The 18,192-nt window shown below is 44.4% G+C and overlaps 1 protein-coding gene across 3 annotated transcripts in view; it reads right to left on the bottom strand.

Annotated features, from left to right (window-relative positions):
* The window catches only part of cbx2 (chromobox homolog 2 (Drosophila Pc class)), a 39,967-nt gene that overhangs the window by 2,844 nt on the left and 18,931 nt on the right, over positions 1–18,192 (bottom strand). For 2 of the 3 annotated variants that reach the window (XM_041216614.1, XM_041216615.1), the window contains one exon: positions 12,276–16,619. In XM_041216614.1, coding sequence (XP_041072548.1) covers positions 15,153–16,619 — 1,467 coding nt within the window. In that variant the 3' untranslated portion in view covers positions 12,276–15,152. Of the gene's footprint in view, positions 1–12,275; positions 16,620–18,192 lie in introns of those variants that run through there. The other variant, XM_041216616.1, reaches the window with a different exon arrangement.

Genomic DNA, 18,192 nt, shown 5'->3' with positions numbered 1-18,192 from the left:
CAGCAGGGATTTATTAGCCATTGAAATTTTATTTAACTTGGCCCCATGCATGATTATGGAGCTTTCTCACTGGTAGCACTGCTTGCCCCTTTGAAATAGACACAGAAGCTTGTAGTTGGCCTGGTCCATTCGAGTGGGCTCCTGACACACAGGTAGCAGTTTTCTCTTAGTTATTTTCGATTATTGTACTGTTTGATCTAGTTTTCCTATTTGCTTATTTTGTTGCTGTGTCGGCCTGATTCTCTGCAATACAAGATCTGTATTTTCATTTGCATTTCTTAGAACTGTCATGTTTTCAGCTGCTATTTCACTTGTAGCAACCAAAATAGGCAAGATCAGAACCCTCAAAGGAATTATAATGAAAGAGAAAGAGCAATCCTTAAGGGGACAAGAAAGGCAGGTGTGCCTCACACATTACATGCAAACCTCTTCTAAAACCAGGACCTGCATTTACTGGCCATGAAAATGTTTTCTGGGCATATCAAAGAAGATGTGTCTTTGATACATTACTTAAAAGAAACCATCCCATAGCTTTGCCATAGTTTGCATTTTGACTAGCAACTAGTTTGCAGCAAAGGTATGACTCTTCCCTTGGTATTGAAGAGTACTACACAATAAACTTTGATATGACAAAATCCCTTTGTCCCACCACAGTTTAGAAAGTATTCCAATATACTTGTGGATCCACTTACAATTCCCCACATTGAACTCCATTCATTTCCTAAAACATACATCAAGCAGTTGGCAAAGAAATGCAGTCCTTGCCAGAGACATATCCTTTCCTGCTATGCTCAGGTGCACCTTGTGGCAAGTTGATCAGGATATATAAAGACCAATTTTATAGGCATATGATACTGTTCAAACTCCAGCTAAGAGTGTCCAAGAATCAACATCCAAATGTAGAGAATTAACTATTTTGCTAGGCTCCGATCTCAACCACTATCTTTCATAGGGAGGCTGTTTCATGAATTGATGAAGTGCTGGCATGTCCCTCTGATGGCTTGCTCCCAGCTTTAGTTGTCAACCTTGGTTCAGTGGTGGCACCTTGCATGGGGCTCGAGTCCTACTCCAGACACTTTAGCACATAGTAAAGGATATTGCAGTAGTGAGGGGAGTGCTGCATCATTGGAGATGCCATTTCTGGTTGAGATGTTAAACCAAAGCTCTGCTTGCCTTCTGATGTGGATGTAAAAAAATTCTATGGCACTAGTGAGTTTGGGCGTTCCCCCAATGTCTTGTTCAATGTTTACCCCTAAACCAGCATAACTAAAAACAGATTATATGATCATGTGCGCCATTGTTCATGGGGCCTTGTTATGTGCAAATTGGCTGCCTTATCTCCTACATTACAAGTGACCAAATGTCAAAAATACTTAATTTGGTTGTAAAGTGAATTGGGACATCCTGAAACCATGAAATGCAATACACACACACACACACACATTTAAAAAAGATTCTTTCCTATACATTGCTTAATAAAATCATTGGTTTACAGCTGTCTAAACATGAGTATAGATTTAAAGAACTAAAAATATTAGTTTTATAGAAGGCAGAAATTCCGCATTCCTTTCAGGGTGTCAAAAGGCCAAGAACTGTAACCTCAGTCTGTGGGCAAAACAAACATAATATGAATGGGGGCCCGTCAACATTGCGTAGGTAGGTTAGTTGTGAGCATTTTTGGACACGAACTCTATGTAAACAGGAAATATTGTGTATCAGATAGAATGAAGAATAACAATTACCTGGTAAAGATTGAAAATAAAACCAACTCATTTGGCAAGCTCAGCATGTAACTGTGCCAAACAGACCAGAAAGTCATAGATTTAATTACCAGCCTATTCCTTTAGCTAATCTTTGCAGAGTGGTTTTAGGGTTGCTACAAGTGGCTTTAGACCAACTGACAGATGCAAATTGATACATGCTGGAAATGTGTCTGTGTGGATGTAAGGTTAACTGAGAATCAGGCTTGGTTGTGATGCTCTTGATGCTGACACTCCTTATCAAGATTTGCAAATTAAGAAAGAGCACTTGGGCAAGATACCAAAGGACACTAGCACCTATGGAACCATATCTCAGCAAGGACTTGACGATCTGCCTCTGATGTATTATTTACCAATATGCAGGAGCTTTTGTTTCTATATCTATTCCTCTCCATATTGTTACTGTATCGGCAACATCATCCAAAAAGACATCGGCTTGGATTTTCCATTCCGGGCCCCAGTCCTGTGGTGGATCTGGGAAGCGGGAGAGTTTCCCGCTGTGGAGGCCGGTGGGAATTCGTGCTGAGTCACATGATGCTGGCCTAATTAATTATGCAGTCAGAGGTTTCCTGACATATTGCACAGCAGGGTAGGCTGGATGACATGCCATATTTAAAAGGTGCCCTGACACCAACTTCTTTGTCGCGTGCCCACCACCGAAGGAGGAGATGGCCCAGCGATCCCAGAGAGCTCCGGCCTCCAAGTTCAGTGACCCTTCCCTCCATGTGCTACTCAATGCAATGGAGGCCAGGAGGGGCGTCCTCTACCCCAAGGATGGAAGGAGGAGGCCGAGCTGTGTGACCAATACTGCATTGGAGGAAGTCGCCAGGGTGGTCAGTACCCACGGCCTCCACAGGAGGTCTGCCCTGCGGTACCGGAAATCGATGGATGACCTCATCAGGTTAAGTAAACCCTCAATTGCTCACACTCACCTCACTGAATGGTAGAGGGGACATGGGCTTCAGTGGCAAGGACACCATCCGTGCAGCCCATACATAAAAGAGCTACTCAATGTGATAAGGTGATGCCCCATGGCCTCACTGCAGTCCATCTATTCTGCAGGTGTGGGCCCCTGACCTTTTCACACAGAGAGCTCAGATGCCGTGTGGGGAAGGCAGATGGGGAGGGGGATTAGGCATTGAGGGCATCAGCAAACACTGCTAATGACATGCCTCTGTGAGCTTTATCCTTCTATCTCCATGGGCTCACTGGTCTGGAGGGTGCTGCCCTAGAACCCTTGTGGACAACCTGCAGTGCATCAATCTCATGGCACACGATCAAGTGGGTTATTTGGAAGCATGAGGAAGATACATGAAACCCACTTGCGATCAACTCCATCTTCTCTCTTTGTGCAGGAAAGGTTAAGGCACAACTGGAGAGAGAAAGTGAAGACAGGAGGGGGTGGGCCTGACCTGAAGAACTGAGCTTGAGGAGCGGGTAGCCGAGCTGGCAAGGGAGGAACAGACCGAGCCTGTGCGGATGGAGAGGTTTGCAGGTGGCCTCCACCAATAAGGATCCATGCAGAATGCAGTCACATAGATACCTGAGGGCCATGCGTTCCTCCATATTGGAGGCAGCTCATGCAGTCACTCGCTCTCTCTCCTCTCTCACTTACAGGTGCCAGCAGGGAACCCACAGCCCACAGGGAACCAAGGACATTGGGGAGGAGGAAGAATGTGCGCCTCCACCAGCCTAGAGGCACAGACCTTGGTGGGCACTCGATCTAGTTCGGGCAAGGTCTCATATTCTGGTGGTCACCGCTCGGACACATGTCCGCAGCAGGAGGAGGCAGGGTCAGCCTCGCTCACCGGCATTGGAGGACTGCTGGGGAAGAGGCATCTGCGAAGCCTGAGTCAGATGTTGAGCCCCTAGGATGGACCCTGCATGAGCTGTTGGAAATGCGGTGATAGGCAGGGGAACATCAGGGCAAGGTGGTGGGGGCCCTCAACAGGGTGACATGTGAAGCAGAGGAGTCCATCCGCCTGCTGGCTGATGAAGTGCTGCTGACCTGTACACACATGGAGGTCTCCATGGGGAGGATGGCGAACGCCATGGAGAACCTTGTCCAGCAGAATGACAAGTTTCTATTGGAAATGGGCGCAGACCTGCACCCCATTACTGTAGCCATGGGTGAGATCTTGCTGTGGCTACACAAGAGGGAGCGAGGGCACCTTGACCTCCCTCCAGGTTCCCCATCCCCTTGAGTCAAGCATTGGCCCCCTTTAACGCAAAGGGAGGAGGAGCAGCTGTTGGGACCTCCACTTAGGACTCTCTGAGGGTGGTAGGCCCTTAGGAATTCTCCTTGTGTGTGACCCCTTCTGCTTCATCCTCTGTGACCACAGAGGGAGCAGCTGCCCCACAGCAGGATAGCCAGAGTTAGCTGGGACCCTCCAGGCCTCAGGGCACCAGAGGACGCCTGCCAACGTCATCCAAGACAATGGGGCAAGCTGGTCAGCAGGCTACCTCCACCCCTGCTGTGGATGTCAGGGGAGCACCTTCAAGAAGTGATAGGGAACGCAAGATAAAGATATTATGATTTCACATGTGGGTGCATGGGTGCACTGTGATTGTTAATGTTCTTACACTTGTGTAAATTGACTACACTTGCACTTTAATGAGGTCAGATTTCGTTTAATTATGGTTTGTGGTCCTTAAGTCTGTGCACACCCTTCCCCCCACCACCCAACATCTTGAAGGGGACATGCCAGGCTGAGTGTATGTTGCCCGGTATCATGTGTGTGCAGGGAGGCAAGGATCTTTGCCAGGAACCTTGTGAACCATGGGCAAGAAGCCTCCCATGCACACTGAACCTTTGCTCATCACTGCTCATTAGTTGAAAAGCCTTAGCATTGTCAGTACTACATACTGGGGCTCTCCTTCGATTGTCCAGTTGAGCTGACCTGCCGCTCAGCCCATCCCTGAAGACCTAACCCCCACGCAGCATCTCGAGATCTCCACCTCAAGGCTTTGGATAGTTGCAAGCTGCCATAGCGTGTGACTTTTCAAGTTGAGTCCAATGCCTTCCATCCTCCCCCCTGTGACCCACACCCCCCACCCCCGTGTGACCTTTAACCTCCCCATAGTCACCCTACAACCCTCCCTGACCAGCCCCTGTCCTGTGCAGGTGAATGTCCACAACTCCTACCTTCCCGAGAGCCCATCTCCATGACAATAGACATGCTCCCCCCATCCTGCCTATCCCCAGAATCCGACTTTACTTCTATGACTGCCCTTCACCTGTCAGCTCAGGACCCTCACCCCCCCACCCTACCGGTTCTCACTGCCCCATTTAACACTCACCATCCCTTCCTTTCAACAATTTCTTCAGTATGCGCCCCCCCCCCCCAGTATTCATTCATTACAGACCCCTCCCTCTGAACGCCTTACCCCTCTTCCCCAATGCCCCCCAAGCCTGTTCACACCGGCGCACCCCCCTTGCCTGTTCACACCTGCACATCCCCTTGCCTGTTCACACCTGCACACCCCCCATGCCTGTTCACACCTGCATACCCTCCTTGCCTGTTCACACCTGCACATCCCCTTGCCTGTTCACACCTGCACACCCCCCATGCCTGTTCACACCTGCATACCCTCCTTGCATGTTCACACTTGCACACCCTCCCCATGTCTGTTCACACCTGCACACCCTCCCCATGCCCATTCACACCTGCACACCCTCCCCATGCCCATTCATACCTGCACACCCTCCCCATGTCTGTTCACACTTTCACACCCTCCCATGCCCGTTCATACCTGCACACCCCCCTGCTGGCACTCCATTCCCACCATCCCACTCCATACCAGCTCATCCATTCCTTGACCGCGCAGCATATCTCTGAATCCCCTACCACACCCAACCTCCCACCAGGCCTCTACACCCACCTCACCTCTTCATTCCTCTCTTTCCTGTCAAATTCCACCCCTACCCCCAGCACAGACCATTGCCGTCCAGCAGTACCTAATGGAGCCATCCACCTGCAGTAAGAAGATCCACACAGTTAATGCTCCACCCACCAACTGCTGCACTTGGTGTTCCAGGGTCCATAGTCGCTGGAGGTCTCCATCTTCCTGCCTCAGGCCTTCTTCCAGGTGAGTCCCAACATGTCTACTCTACATTGGTCTGGACGTTTTCTGGACCAGCATGATATCCTGCTGGTGGCACAGATAATTGGACAGTGGGGTCAATTCTGGTTGGGTTCATCTGCACCCATTAATGCCGACCTCTGGCGGGAATGATGACCTGCCATGATGGGTGGGAGTGCACATTCCCCTTGTCATTTCACGCTGGCGGGAAGTCATTTTTCAGCTCCTGCCACATTGTTCCCCAACTCGCCCACCCACCCACCATTAACCCTGCCACTGTGGGAATGGAAAATCCCAGCCAGTGGCTTCCACAAGGCTCCCTAACTTCCCATTATAGATTTGTTGCTCATGAGAAACACTTCATATTAGTACAATATCAGAAAGATTATTCCCATCTTCAGGCCTTCAATTATTAGGCCCTTGACTTACCATCATCCGGATCAGACTCACCAGGGCCAAGTTTAATTGCCTCGCCTGTTTTAAGCGAGAGGCATTTTGTGATATGCAAGTGTGGGTCCTGTTACAAACTTAGGATCCTAATTACAATTTTGAGGTACAAACGGATAGTGTATGTGCTGCATACGCATTAAGTATTTAACCATTGATCCTTAAAGGAATTGCTAAAGAAATAAGCATGAGGTCCCTTCTTTCTTCTGTGTCCAGTGCTGTAAAATCTCTCTCCCAATTCACTAACAACTGCACTCCCAAAATCCCAACTGTCTAGGCTTTGGCCCTCCATTCACTGACATTTCTGTAGCTATCTATCTGCTCAACCACACAATTACTCCCCATAGACTCCATCAAAACCATTTGTTCCTCTCACCCTGGTCATTTCTCCAGTCGTCTCTCATCTTTGCTCCTTTAAGCCCAATGGACACAGACTTGAATGTATTTGGTGGACAGCTGGTTTAGCCATTTATCACTAAATCTGGCTGGATCACTTAAAAGACTTTCTTGTCCTGTTCTGTTAAAACTGTTCACTATTCCAGAATCTCTCTGGAGTGCAAAAATAATCCTCTGCTTCTTTTCTCTACTACAAACCAGCTTCATAAACCCTTCTCCCTGCCTTCCCCACTCTCTCCTCCAACAAGAAGTGCAAGATGCTAACGGATCTCCCTATTACTTAGAATGAGATCATCCATTCAGCTGCCTCTGCTGCTTTCCCGTGACCATCAGGCTAAACTTCCTCAAAGGTTGCCCTCTGCCCTATCCCGGGACACTCATCATTCTCTAGTCTCTCTCCTATTTCCCGTCTTGCCCTTTCTGAGTTCATCTTGTCCTCAAGACCCACTTCCTGCTCCCTGTACCCTAAACTGTTGACCACCCAACTTCCTTCCTTATTCCCACATTCCGCTGATATTGTTAACAATTATCTCTCCTCTGTAGCGGTCATCATCACCCCTCTCCTCAAAACAACTCCTCTCACTTCCTCCAAATAAAAGGTGTGGCTATGGGTACCCGCATGGGCCCCAGCTATGCCTGTCTCTTTATGGGGTATGTGGAACATTCTTTGTTCCAGTCCTATTCTGGCCCCCTACCACAACTCTTTCTCCGGTACATTGATGATTGCTTCGGTGCTGCTTCATGCTCTCGTCTGGACCTATAAAAATTTATTAATTTTGCTTCCAATTTCCACCTCTCCATCATTTTCACATGGTCCATCTCTGACACTTCCTTTCCCTTCCTTGACCTCTCTGTCTCAATTTCTGGTGATAGACTGTCCACCAATATCCATTAAAAGTCTACCGACTCCCACAGCTACCTTGACTACAGCTCCTCACACCCCGCTTCCTGTAAGGACTCCATCCCATTCTCTCAGTTCCTTCATCTCCGTCACATCTGTTCTGATGATGCCACTTTCAAAAACAGTTCCTCTGACATGTCCTCCTTCTTCCTTAACCGAGGTTTTCCACCCACGGTGGTTGACAGGCCCCTTAACTGTGTCCGGCCCATCTCCCGCGCATCCGCCCACACACCTTCTTCTCCCTCCCAGAAACATGATAGGGTCCCCCCTTGTCCTCACTTATCACCCCACCAGACTCTGCATTCAAAGGATCATCCTCCGCCATTTCCGCCAACTCCAGCATGATGCCACCACCAAACACATCTTCCCTCGCCCACCCAGCGGCATTTCACGGGGATCGTTCCCTCCGGGACACCCTGGTCCACTCCTCCATCACCCCTACACCTCAACCCCTTCCCACGGCACCTTCCCATGCAACCACAGAAGGTGCAACACCTGCCCCTTCACTTCCCCTCTCCTCACCGTCCAAGGGCCCAAACGCTCCTTTCAAATGAAGCAGCATCTCACTTACACTTCCCTCAATTTAGTCCACTGCATTCGTTGCTCCCAATGCGGTTTCCTCTACATTGGAGAGACCAAACGCAGACTGGGTGACCGCTTTGCAGAACATCTTCAGTCTGTCCGCAAGCATTACCCAGACCTCCCTGTCACTTGGCATTTCAATACGCCACCCTGCTCTCATGCCCACATGTCCATCCTTGGCTTGCTGCATTGTTCCAGTGAAGCTCAACGCAAACTGGAGGAACAGCACCTCATCTTCCGACTAGGCACTTTACAGCCTTCCGGACTGAATATTGAGTTCAACAATTTTAGATCATGAACTCTCTCCTCCATCCCCACCCCCTTTCCAATTCCCTCTCTTTTTTTCCAATAATTTATACAGATTTTTCTTTTCCCACCTACTTCCATTATTTTTAAATATATTTCCATCCATTGTTTTATCTCTACTTTTTAGCCTTTTTTGATTCCTTCACCTCACCCCACCCCCACTAGGGCTATCTGTACCTTGCTTGTCCTGCTTTCTACCCTTAATTAGCACATTCCTTAGATAATATCACCACCTTCAACACCTCTTTGTCCTTTTGTCTGTGACATCTTTTGGTTATCTCCACCTATCATTGGTCCTCTATCCAGCTCTATTTGTCCCACCCCCCCCCTTAAACCAGTTTATATTTCACCTCTTTTCTATTTTTACTTAGTTCTGTTGAAGGGTCATTCGGATTCGAAATGTTAACTGTGTTCCTCTCCGCAAATGCTGCCAGACCTGCTGAGTTTTTCCCAGGTATTTTTGTTTTTGTCCTCAAAACAACTCCCTGTTCTGGCAAATTACTGTCCCATTCGCATCCTCCTTTTCCTCTCCAAAGTCCTTGAATGTGTTGTTCCCTCCCAAAGCAACGGACATCTTTTCCAGAACTTCAGCTGGAATTTTCCAACCCCTCAGGCTGGTGGGATCTTCCAGTCCCGCTGATGTGAATGGAGATTTCAATGTCTCATCAGCCCCACCACGGAGAGGCTGGAAGATTCCGGCCTCTATATTTGAATCCCTCTAAATCAGGTTTCCATCCCGCCAAAGTACTAAAACAACTCTTATCATGACATTGTGCGATTGTGGCCACGGTTGACCATCCCTTCTTGTCCTTTTCGATCTGTCTGCAGCATTTTATGTAGTTGACCACACCATCTTCCTCCAATACCTCACCACTGTCATCCAGCTGGGTAGAACTGCACTCACCTGGTTCCATTTTTACCTATCTAGTAACCATGAATCAATTGTATTGGTTTCTCTTTCCAGTCTGCACCATTAAGTTGGATCTATCTTTGGCCCCGCTTCTATTTCTCATCTACATGCCACCCCTCAGCAACATCATCCAAAAACACATTAGCTTCCAAACACACGTTGGCAACACCCAGTTTTGCCTCACCACTACCTCCCTCCATTGCCTTTATGTTGTCAGACCGACATCTTCTATAGGAAGAGTAGAAATCTACTCCAACAAAATAGTGGGAAAATTGAAGCCATTGTTTTGGCCCCCACCACAACTACATTTCCTAACCACTAACTCCACCCCTTTCCCTGGCTGAACCAGGGTGTTTGCAACATCGGTGCCATAGTTGTCCCCGAGATGAGCTTCTGATCATGTACCTGTATCATCACGAACACTGTCTACTTCCAACTCTGTAACATCAAAAGAACCTGTATTTATTTAGAGCCTTTAATGCGATGAAATGGTGCCTCACAGGAAGGTTATAATAACAAAATTTGACACAGAGCAAGATAAGGAGATATTAGATCAAATGGCCAAAAGCTTGATCAAATTGGAAGGATTTAAAGGGAAAGTGAGATGGAGAGGTAAGGGGTTTAAGGGAGGAAATCCCATAGGTTACAGTCGTGGCAGCTAATGGCAAGGTGAGCTATTAAAGTTGGAGATATGGAGACCAAAATTAGAATGCACATACCTCAGAGGGTTCTATTGCTAGAGGGCGTTGCAGCAGTGGGGAGGGACGAGGCCATAAAAGGGTTGATAACAAGGTAAAGAATTTTAAAAAGGAGGCATTGCTAAACTGGGAGTCTGCAACCTACAGGGTGATTAGGTGAATGGGACTTTGCGTGTTAGGACATGAGCAATGGAGTTTTGAATAACCTCAAGCTTACAGAGGGTAGTATATGGGTGGATGCCCAGGAGGACATTGGAATGGTCAAGTCCAGAGGTAACAGAGACATAGATGAAAGTTTCAGCAGCAGAAGAGCTAAAGCATAGGGCACAGTCAGGTGCTGACTCATCTGACTCCACCTGAGTTCTCATGAAAGATCATTGACTTGAAATGGTAACAGTTCCTCTCTCCACAGATGTTGCCTGACTTGCTATTTCCAGCAGTTTCTGTTATTATTTCAGCCCTCCTCTAATTCTGGCCTCTTAGCATCCCCAATTTTAATTGCTCAACTAAGGTTGACCATATCATTGGCTGCTTTGCCCCGAAGCACTGACATTTCTTCCCTGCACCTCTCAACCCTGCTCTCCTCCTTTAAGACACTCCCTAAAACTTCTGGTGAACTGCCCTAATCTCTCCTCCTGTGGCTCAATGTCAAGTGCAATTTTTTCACCATTTTACACAATTTACATTGCTAAAATGCCCAAGCTGATGGTGTATTTTGGATAAGGTTTTTCATTTGTGTTTCCCTGGGACACCAGGCCACAGAGAATTTATATGATTTGCTTTGGTGCTGAGCTTGGAGATTATCAAATTTAGTGGGGGAAGTTGTAACTCAAGATTCACAGTGGGATAGATTACACTCCTGTGAAGTGCCTTGGGACATTTTACTACATTAAATACAAATTATTGTTCTCTTTCATTCACATAAATAAGGGACCAAACTCCTGTTTTAGGCCCCCTGTGGGAAGCTCAATGCTGCTGGCCCTGCTCTACTCTGGATTTTAGTGACCATTGAAGCCACCAACAAAAGAACTTCAAAAAATGTTTAAAAAGGATAAACTAGGAGGGACAGTGGTAGTGTCCACAGTATCCCGATCACTGCACCCTCCCCTTTTGATCCAGTTGACTCCTCCGATGATTGGGCCGCTGCTGGGCGGGCAGTTTAATGTACATGTTCTTCAAATGGTGGAGTTGACTGTGGAGGAACTCACCCAGTCATTTTTAATGAAGCCAGAAGCCCAATTTCATGCTGACCTTGGGCCTCCTGGTTTAGGTATCATCACCACTTTTGCACCCAAAACTAAGCGCCAACAAATTCTTACCCTATTTTGCACCTCGAGTTGAAACTACCTCCATAAATTTCACGACAATCTCCAAGCTCAACACCAAAGCACCTCATAAAAATTCTGTAGCCTTGTGTCATGTAGCACCACAAAAATGAAACTGATTCTAAACAGCATCTTTAGCAAATGAGTTTTTGGGAATTTAAGTTATGTAAGGTGATGGAAAAATTAAATCCTATGGTTTATTTTAAGGGCAGTTATTCACCTCATGTTTGCTATTTATTCATTCTCAGCCTTGCTACCTCGTAACATTGGTTAAGGTCTCAAAGTATGATAGTTTCATAAAGGAAAGGGTGAAAATTACAACTCTTGATTAGTGCATCGTAACAAGATTTAGAACTCAATGTTTCAGTAGAAGCTTCTGGTTCTAGAGGAAGGGGGAAGGTTTTTGAAAGCATTTGTAGCAGACAATGGCTAATGTTTCAGGTGGATTGAGTATTTTTCTCCCCATTACTTTTACTTATATTTTTAGGTAAATTAAAAAATAAATGCTCAAGTAAGTTGAAAACAGTTTCATTTCGTAATAATTGCAGGTTTATGAACAGAGGGCTTACTCACTCTAGAAATGCTTAGTACCTTTTGAGAGGGCGTGCGGTTACAATCACATAAGCTAAACACACACATGAATGGGCTGCTGGATGCTGGGACTCCAGTAAAAACTGCACCCTGCTAATTTAAGAACAGCATGGGTAACACCTGTGGAGTAAGGCAGCTCAAACAGTCCTGTTCTTTAAAGCAGTGGGAGCTGAATTGCAACTCAATGATTCCTGTAAGGTATGGCGAGGGGGAGAAAAAGTGGATTTTTCACAAGTATTATAGTCGTACAAAATAATGACTTCATTGAGGTTTGAATTTTTAAAATTTTATTTATCAACTTTCTGTTCCTTTGAGAAAAAACTCGAGTACAAAAACAACTTCACAGTAGCACTTCGATACACATTTTAATTTTATAAAAATTAAGTTAATGCTGAACCTACTGCTGAGAGTTAGCCTAAAGGTTAAATCTACAGCTATTCAAGACATTATTAATAATAATAATAAAAAAGTTAGTTTCTTAACCCTTATTTTTCTCCTTCCCACCCCCAACCTGTAGAGATTAATTCCTTGCTCACGTATGGTTTCAACATCACCAAACGCCTTATCCATTTGGGCATTTATCTATTAGACAGTGAGCTATTTAATTTTAAAACGACATTTCATAACTTTTAAACCACCAGCAAGGTTGTTAATTCGGTTATGAACTTGGCTCATGCAGCTACAAATAATAATCAAAAAGACTAATGGAAATGTTAGTTTTCATCTCAAGAGGATTGGAAAACAAAGGGGAGAAACTTATGCTTCAGCTGTAGAGACTTGGCCAGACCCCATCAAAAATATTGCATTCAGTTCTGGGCACATGATATTGGTGGAAGGGTGGGCTGGAATGCATGGAGACAATAGTGTAGAATCGCCACATTGTAGATGGACCTTTAAATAGTTAAATTATGAAGATATGTTGCATAATTTTGGGCTGTATGCCCTTGCATTTAGGTGATCTAATTGTGAGGTATTTATAATAATAGGATTCCACAGAGTAAATACAGAAAAGCCATTTCCTTTGGTGGAAGAATCGAGAACAAGGGGCACAATTAACATTAGAGTGAGACCGTTCAGGAGTGAAGTCAGAAAGCACTTTTCATGGAAATGTGAAATTTTCTCCTCCAAAAGGCTGTGGATGTTGGATCAATTGAAACTTTTAAGACTGAGATTGACAGATTAGGCAAGGGGATCAAGTGATATAGATAAACCATAATCTAACTGAATGGCAGAATAAGTAACAACTGTAACCTGTGAGGCTACGGACCCAGGTGCTGGAAAGTGGGATTAAAATGAGTGGCTAGTTGCTTTTTCATCTTTTTCTGGCCGACACAGATACGATGGGCTGAATGGCCTCTTTCTGCGCTGTAACTCTTCTATGGTTCTAACAAGCTCAAAGGCTTGAGTACATCTGCTCAGGTGTACTCTGTATCACCAGAGTCATGGGTTCAAGCCCTGGTGGCCAAATCTCAAGCTGGTAGTTTAATTGAGATTCCACGGTGAATCCAACACCTAGGTAATTAGCCATAGTCCACAAAGGACCACAACCGTCTTTCCCCATTAGAGAGAGAATGGTTTATGTATACCTTGAGAGGCACCACTTCGCAAGAGGAGGCAGGCTGCCATAAACGATTGTGCCAGTATGAGGACTGAACCTGTGCCATTGGTGTGATTCTGCAGCACACTCTAGCCATCTAGCCAGCTGCATTAATCAGCTCCCACAAGGCACGCAGGTTCTTGTGGTTTTTTTTTAAATGGTTCATTTGAAAGACAGCACCTGAGACAGTCCCACACTGCGAGTGTCATCCTGGCTTCAGGAGTGAAACTTGAACCCATAAAGTTCTGTCTCAGAGGTGAGGGTGCTACATGCTGAGCAACAGCTAAATAACCAAATCTAAGAGTGTGGGATACCACCAGTCTTGAAAAGAATAAAAAAGGAAGGGGACATAAACAGGAAGTAAAGATTGGCTAGGGTTTAAAAACCTGAAGATTTCAAACAGGATTGTGAGAAATTTGAAAAGAGGAGGGATTAAACGTGTGCCCAAAAGATTAAAGGCTAGTATTTTATTCCATCCTATAACCTAGTTCCTAAAATATGCTGCTCAACGAAATGAGCTCGAAATTACATCTCGTCATTTCATATGCTGGTGGCCTCAAGATCATTCTGTTCCTATAACAGAATATCAGCATGGATTAAATCATGCCTATTAGACAGTGTAATGGGCTCCATTAACCAAAAGAAAAACATACGTACCTTTTGTAGCGTTTTCCTGATCAAATTATTGAACAACATATTTTTGCCACCTTGGAAGTGTTTCAAGGAGCTTCCATTGTACAAGGATCAGAGTAAAACTGCCCATCTATATTATCCAGTAGCATTAATTTGTTCACTTCCCATATATTGACCCTGCGGAACATTAATTTTAATCATCTCAACTGAAACAAACAATTAGTGATGGCGTGAATTTCTGCTTAGGTGTCAACGTTCAACTACCCTGAATTTCCACAGCTTGGTCAATATTGGGTCCTTTCTCCCTTTCTCTGCTGATAAGGGCATGTACACTTGAGTCTGGGTAGTAACTTTCTTACACTTCCTAACAAATATAAATCAAAATCAAATTGTTTCAGCAACAAGTTATACTATATCGCCCTGGTCACGTTTCCTTCTAAACTTAGAGTTTCATGCACTGACTAAACACCTAGAATATACCACTAAAACATAACCCTTCATCATGGCTGATCTCGCCAGGCTTTTACTGCTCCTGGCATCAATGCAAATTATTTATTTGTTCATGTTTTTCATTCTTTTACTTTCATTTTATAAAAACGGACAGTCAAAAACAGATATTATTTTGCAGGTACTCAGATCAGACTCAGTTTACATAATACATCCTACATACAAAAGAAAGCTTTTACGAGTTGGACTGCTGATTGGCAGAATAAATCTGACAAAAAGAGCCAAGTCAAAGGGGCTACTTTCTATTTAATGCACTCTTTGTTCGAAGTGGAAGAAACTGTAATCTGTGCATCATTGTGAATGGTGCTTATAGCTGTAAAGTACAAAATAAAAAAGGTCATAAAGGCTAAGATCAAAACTGATTTCCATGGAAAATTAACATCCGGTTACTAGAGTTTGTTTTTCAACTAATAACTCTAATAATGTCGGATGTTGAAAAAGCCCACACTAGTTGGGCTCTCCTTCACTGTCACTGTGACCAAGTTGGCAGTTACATCAGTGACAAACACATGTTCGATCAAACTGCGGGTGGGTTTCCAGTCTTGGTTTGTCTGAACGGAAATGGATGGGTTTGGAATCATGCTCGAAAATGATGAGTCATGATCAGAGTCTGAACTCATCGTCTCCTCACCTGTGCTCAGTTCTGTTGGCATGTTGCTGCTCTGTTTGGATATCTCAGATGAAACATCCTTTTTGTCACTGTCTCTGGTTTGGTTGTCAGAATGATGGATTGAAGTATTTGTTGTCTCCTTATCTACTTTTATCTGATTCTCCTTCTCAACACCATCTTTTCCGCTGCTCTCACACAACGCCTGGCTATTGACAGTCTGTGAATTTAATACTTTATTAGAAACAACGTGAGAGTTCAGTTCAGTCGAATTTGGTCCTGGAGTCCCAACACTCCTGGAAATCACAAATGACAAATTATTGTTGATATTCTTTGAAGTCAAACCCGATGGACTAGTTACACTTTTTGAACTCAGTCCTATCTTGTTGGTACTCTGCAGATTTAAGGCATGTGAATTTAATCCTGAATTAGTAGTGTTCTGAGAATTTGGTGCTGGTAAATTACGGCCAAGAACACCAGGGCTTTGACTGTTCACACTCTGGGAATTTGATCCTGAATTAGTTGAACTACAAACGCTGGAATTGGTTTTTATTGGTCCAGTAATATTCAAACCCTTTGAGTCGCAGTCCGATTTGCACAACTCTACCGAGTTTTTAGCATTTCCAGGATTCTTAATTAATCCTACCTTATTTTTCTCATTCATTCCTTGTGGATTTAGCACTGTTGTATTCCCAGGCTGCATTTCAGAGGCAGATTTATTCAGCGGCATTGGACTGGCAGGATGTAAGCTGGATGCGTGCTGGCCTGATCCTGTACGATTTGCTGTTTGCAAGGCTGACCTGGGGTTATTGGATTTTGATGAATTGAAAATGCCTGAATTTAACATCCCACCAGATACGTTCAAAGATTCCAAAGTGCTCTTTTCTGAGCCCACATTATTTTCACTCAAAGATCCCTCTGGTTTTTCCAGCTTCTCTTTTGACGATTCATCTGTTCCAGAGTCACCACTTGTATCATTTCCAGATGTTTTTAAAGCTTTTCCTGGTTTCACTTTAATGTTCTTTCGAAGTTCGCTGCAAATTACTTTGCTGGTGCGTTTCTTTTTGCCAGTGTCTTTCAGATCTGTTTTAGTTTGGCCAATGTCAGTCTGGATCCGTTTTTGAGGGATGTGATCCGATTCTTCCCGCCGTTCATTGCTCCTGGATGTAGTCTGGGTCTGATCATCACTTTCCTCCTCCTCTTCCTCTTCGTCATCATCATCCTCATCCTCTTCAGAAGAACTGCTTGATTTTGATGAAAGAGGAGTTTCTTGTTCCTAAGCAAAACAAAGAGAACAAAAACTAAGTCTGTCCCTGGAAAATTCTACAACAAACTAAAAAAAATGGAAATTACAGGCGCTGGAAATCTGAAACAAAAGTAGAAAATACTGCAAACACTCAGAACATCAGACTGCATCTTTGGAAAGTACAGGCAAATTGGGCTCTTCATGAAAGCCCAGAACGTTCTGATAAAGGATTCATAACTGAAGCAGCAACTGGTTTGGTCTTTTTGCTGATGGTGTCTGACCTGTTGAACATTTCCAGCTTTTTTGTTGTGCATCTTTAAAGGGCCGCTTGCTGCAAGAGCAAATGTAATCTATCTATAGATCTGTCTTATTTTCAGAATCAATTTATGGTGAAGACAATTCTGGACTGGCAGCCAGGGCATTGCACTGGCTCAGCACCGGCAAGATGCCCATTTGAGGTGTGCAGCTCACCAGTAGGTTAACAAGGCCGGGTCTTCAAACAGGACCGTCCCTCTTTCCAAACTGTGGGTAGTCAGCCCATCTACTGGGTAGTCAGTTAACCAACAGCTAAAATCCCTTTTCATGTCTATCTGTTTACAATGTATTATGCCATAAAGCTGTAAAAGAAAAAATGGTCTGTGACTACAACTTACAGCACCAGCTCATTTTGTCTGGGTTGTCAGGCAAAGAGGAAAAAATATCAAGTCGCCCAAGATTGCTGTCTAGGAATACCTATATTATTAATTAGTTAGAGAGAGGAATTTGCAGAAGTGAATAAGCAGGTTTCCTGTCTAAGTTACTCAGCTGGAAGACGATGCATGGTGCTGGTAGCAGGGAGAGCAAACACTTAAAATGTAAAAAGAAACTCATTTTAAAACTCTTTTCCCCAAATCACTTTATCCTACAAGCACTTTTGGCTTTCTAACTCAACAACTGAACATTCCCAATTAAGAATCAAAGGATCATGACTACAATGAAGTACAACAAAGCAAAAAGTACCAAACCGAGTGAATACTTATCTGTCTCTTTTCCATCATTCTTTGGAGGTCGAGGGACAGAACTTTAACGTGTAGTCTTATTCACAAAAGGATTCAATTTTCTAGTAAAAACCAAGCAGCTAATGCAATCAGTCATCCAGATTATGCACTAGATGTCGCTGATTCCCTCAAGGTACCAGCTGTGTTAACTCAAGCTCTGTAGTAATACAATGCAATAGGGTTTCTGACAGAATGACCAGGCTTTAAATTCTTGCTGTCACATTCCTGAAATCCAATAATTTTGACATTTCCTTCACTGTTCCAGCTATTTTTTTTAAAACATAGAACGTTTGGAAGTAGCTAACATTACTTGGTGTTAGCAGAATCTGGATATAGCAATTTGTTACTTTTATACATGAAAAATAAATTAGAAATAGCTAGGGGTACTGCGGTCATGATCCGTTTGCCATAGCTACAATAAATAACGCCCATTGCCATCTCCTTTTCTGTGTTTCTTCCTCTCAACTTTTTCTTTGAGTTCCTCTGTTCTAGACTGATTGAAGTAGTCTAATGATAAAAGCAAAATATTGCAGATGCTGGAAATCTGAAACAAAAGCAGAAAATGC

The sequence above is a fragment of the Carcharodon carcharias genome, chromosome 22, assembly GCF_017639515.1.
Source record: "Carcharodon carcharias isolate sCarCar2 chromosome 22, sCarCar2.pri, whole genome shotgun sequence".
Classification (NCBI taxonomy): Eukaryota; Metazoa; Chordata; class Chondrichthyes; order Lamniformes; family Lamnidae; genus Carcharodon; species Carcharodon carcharias.
The sequence above is the reverse complement of the archived record's forward strand: the minus strand, read 5'-3'. Positions and strand labels throughout refer to the sequence as shown.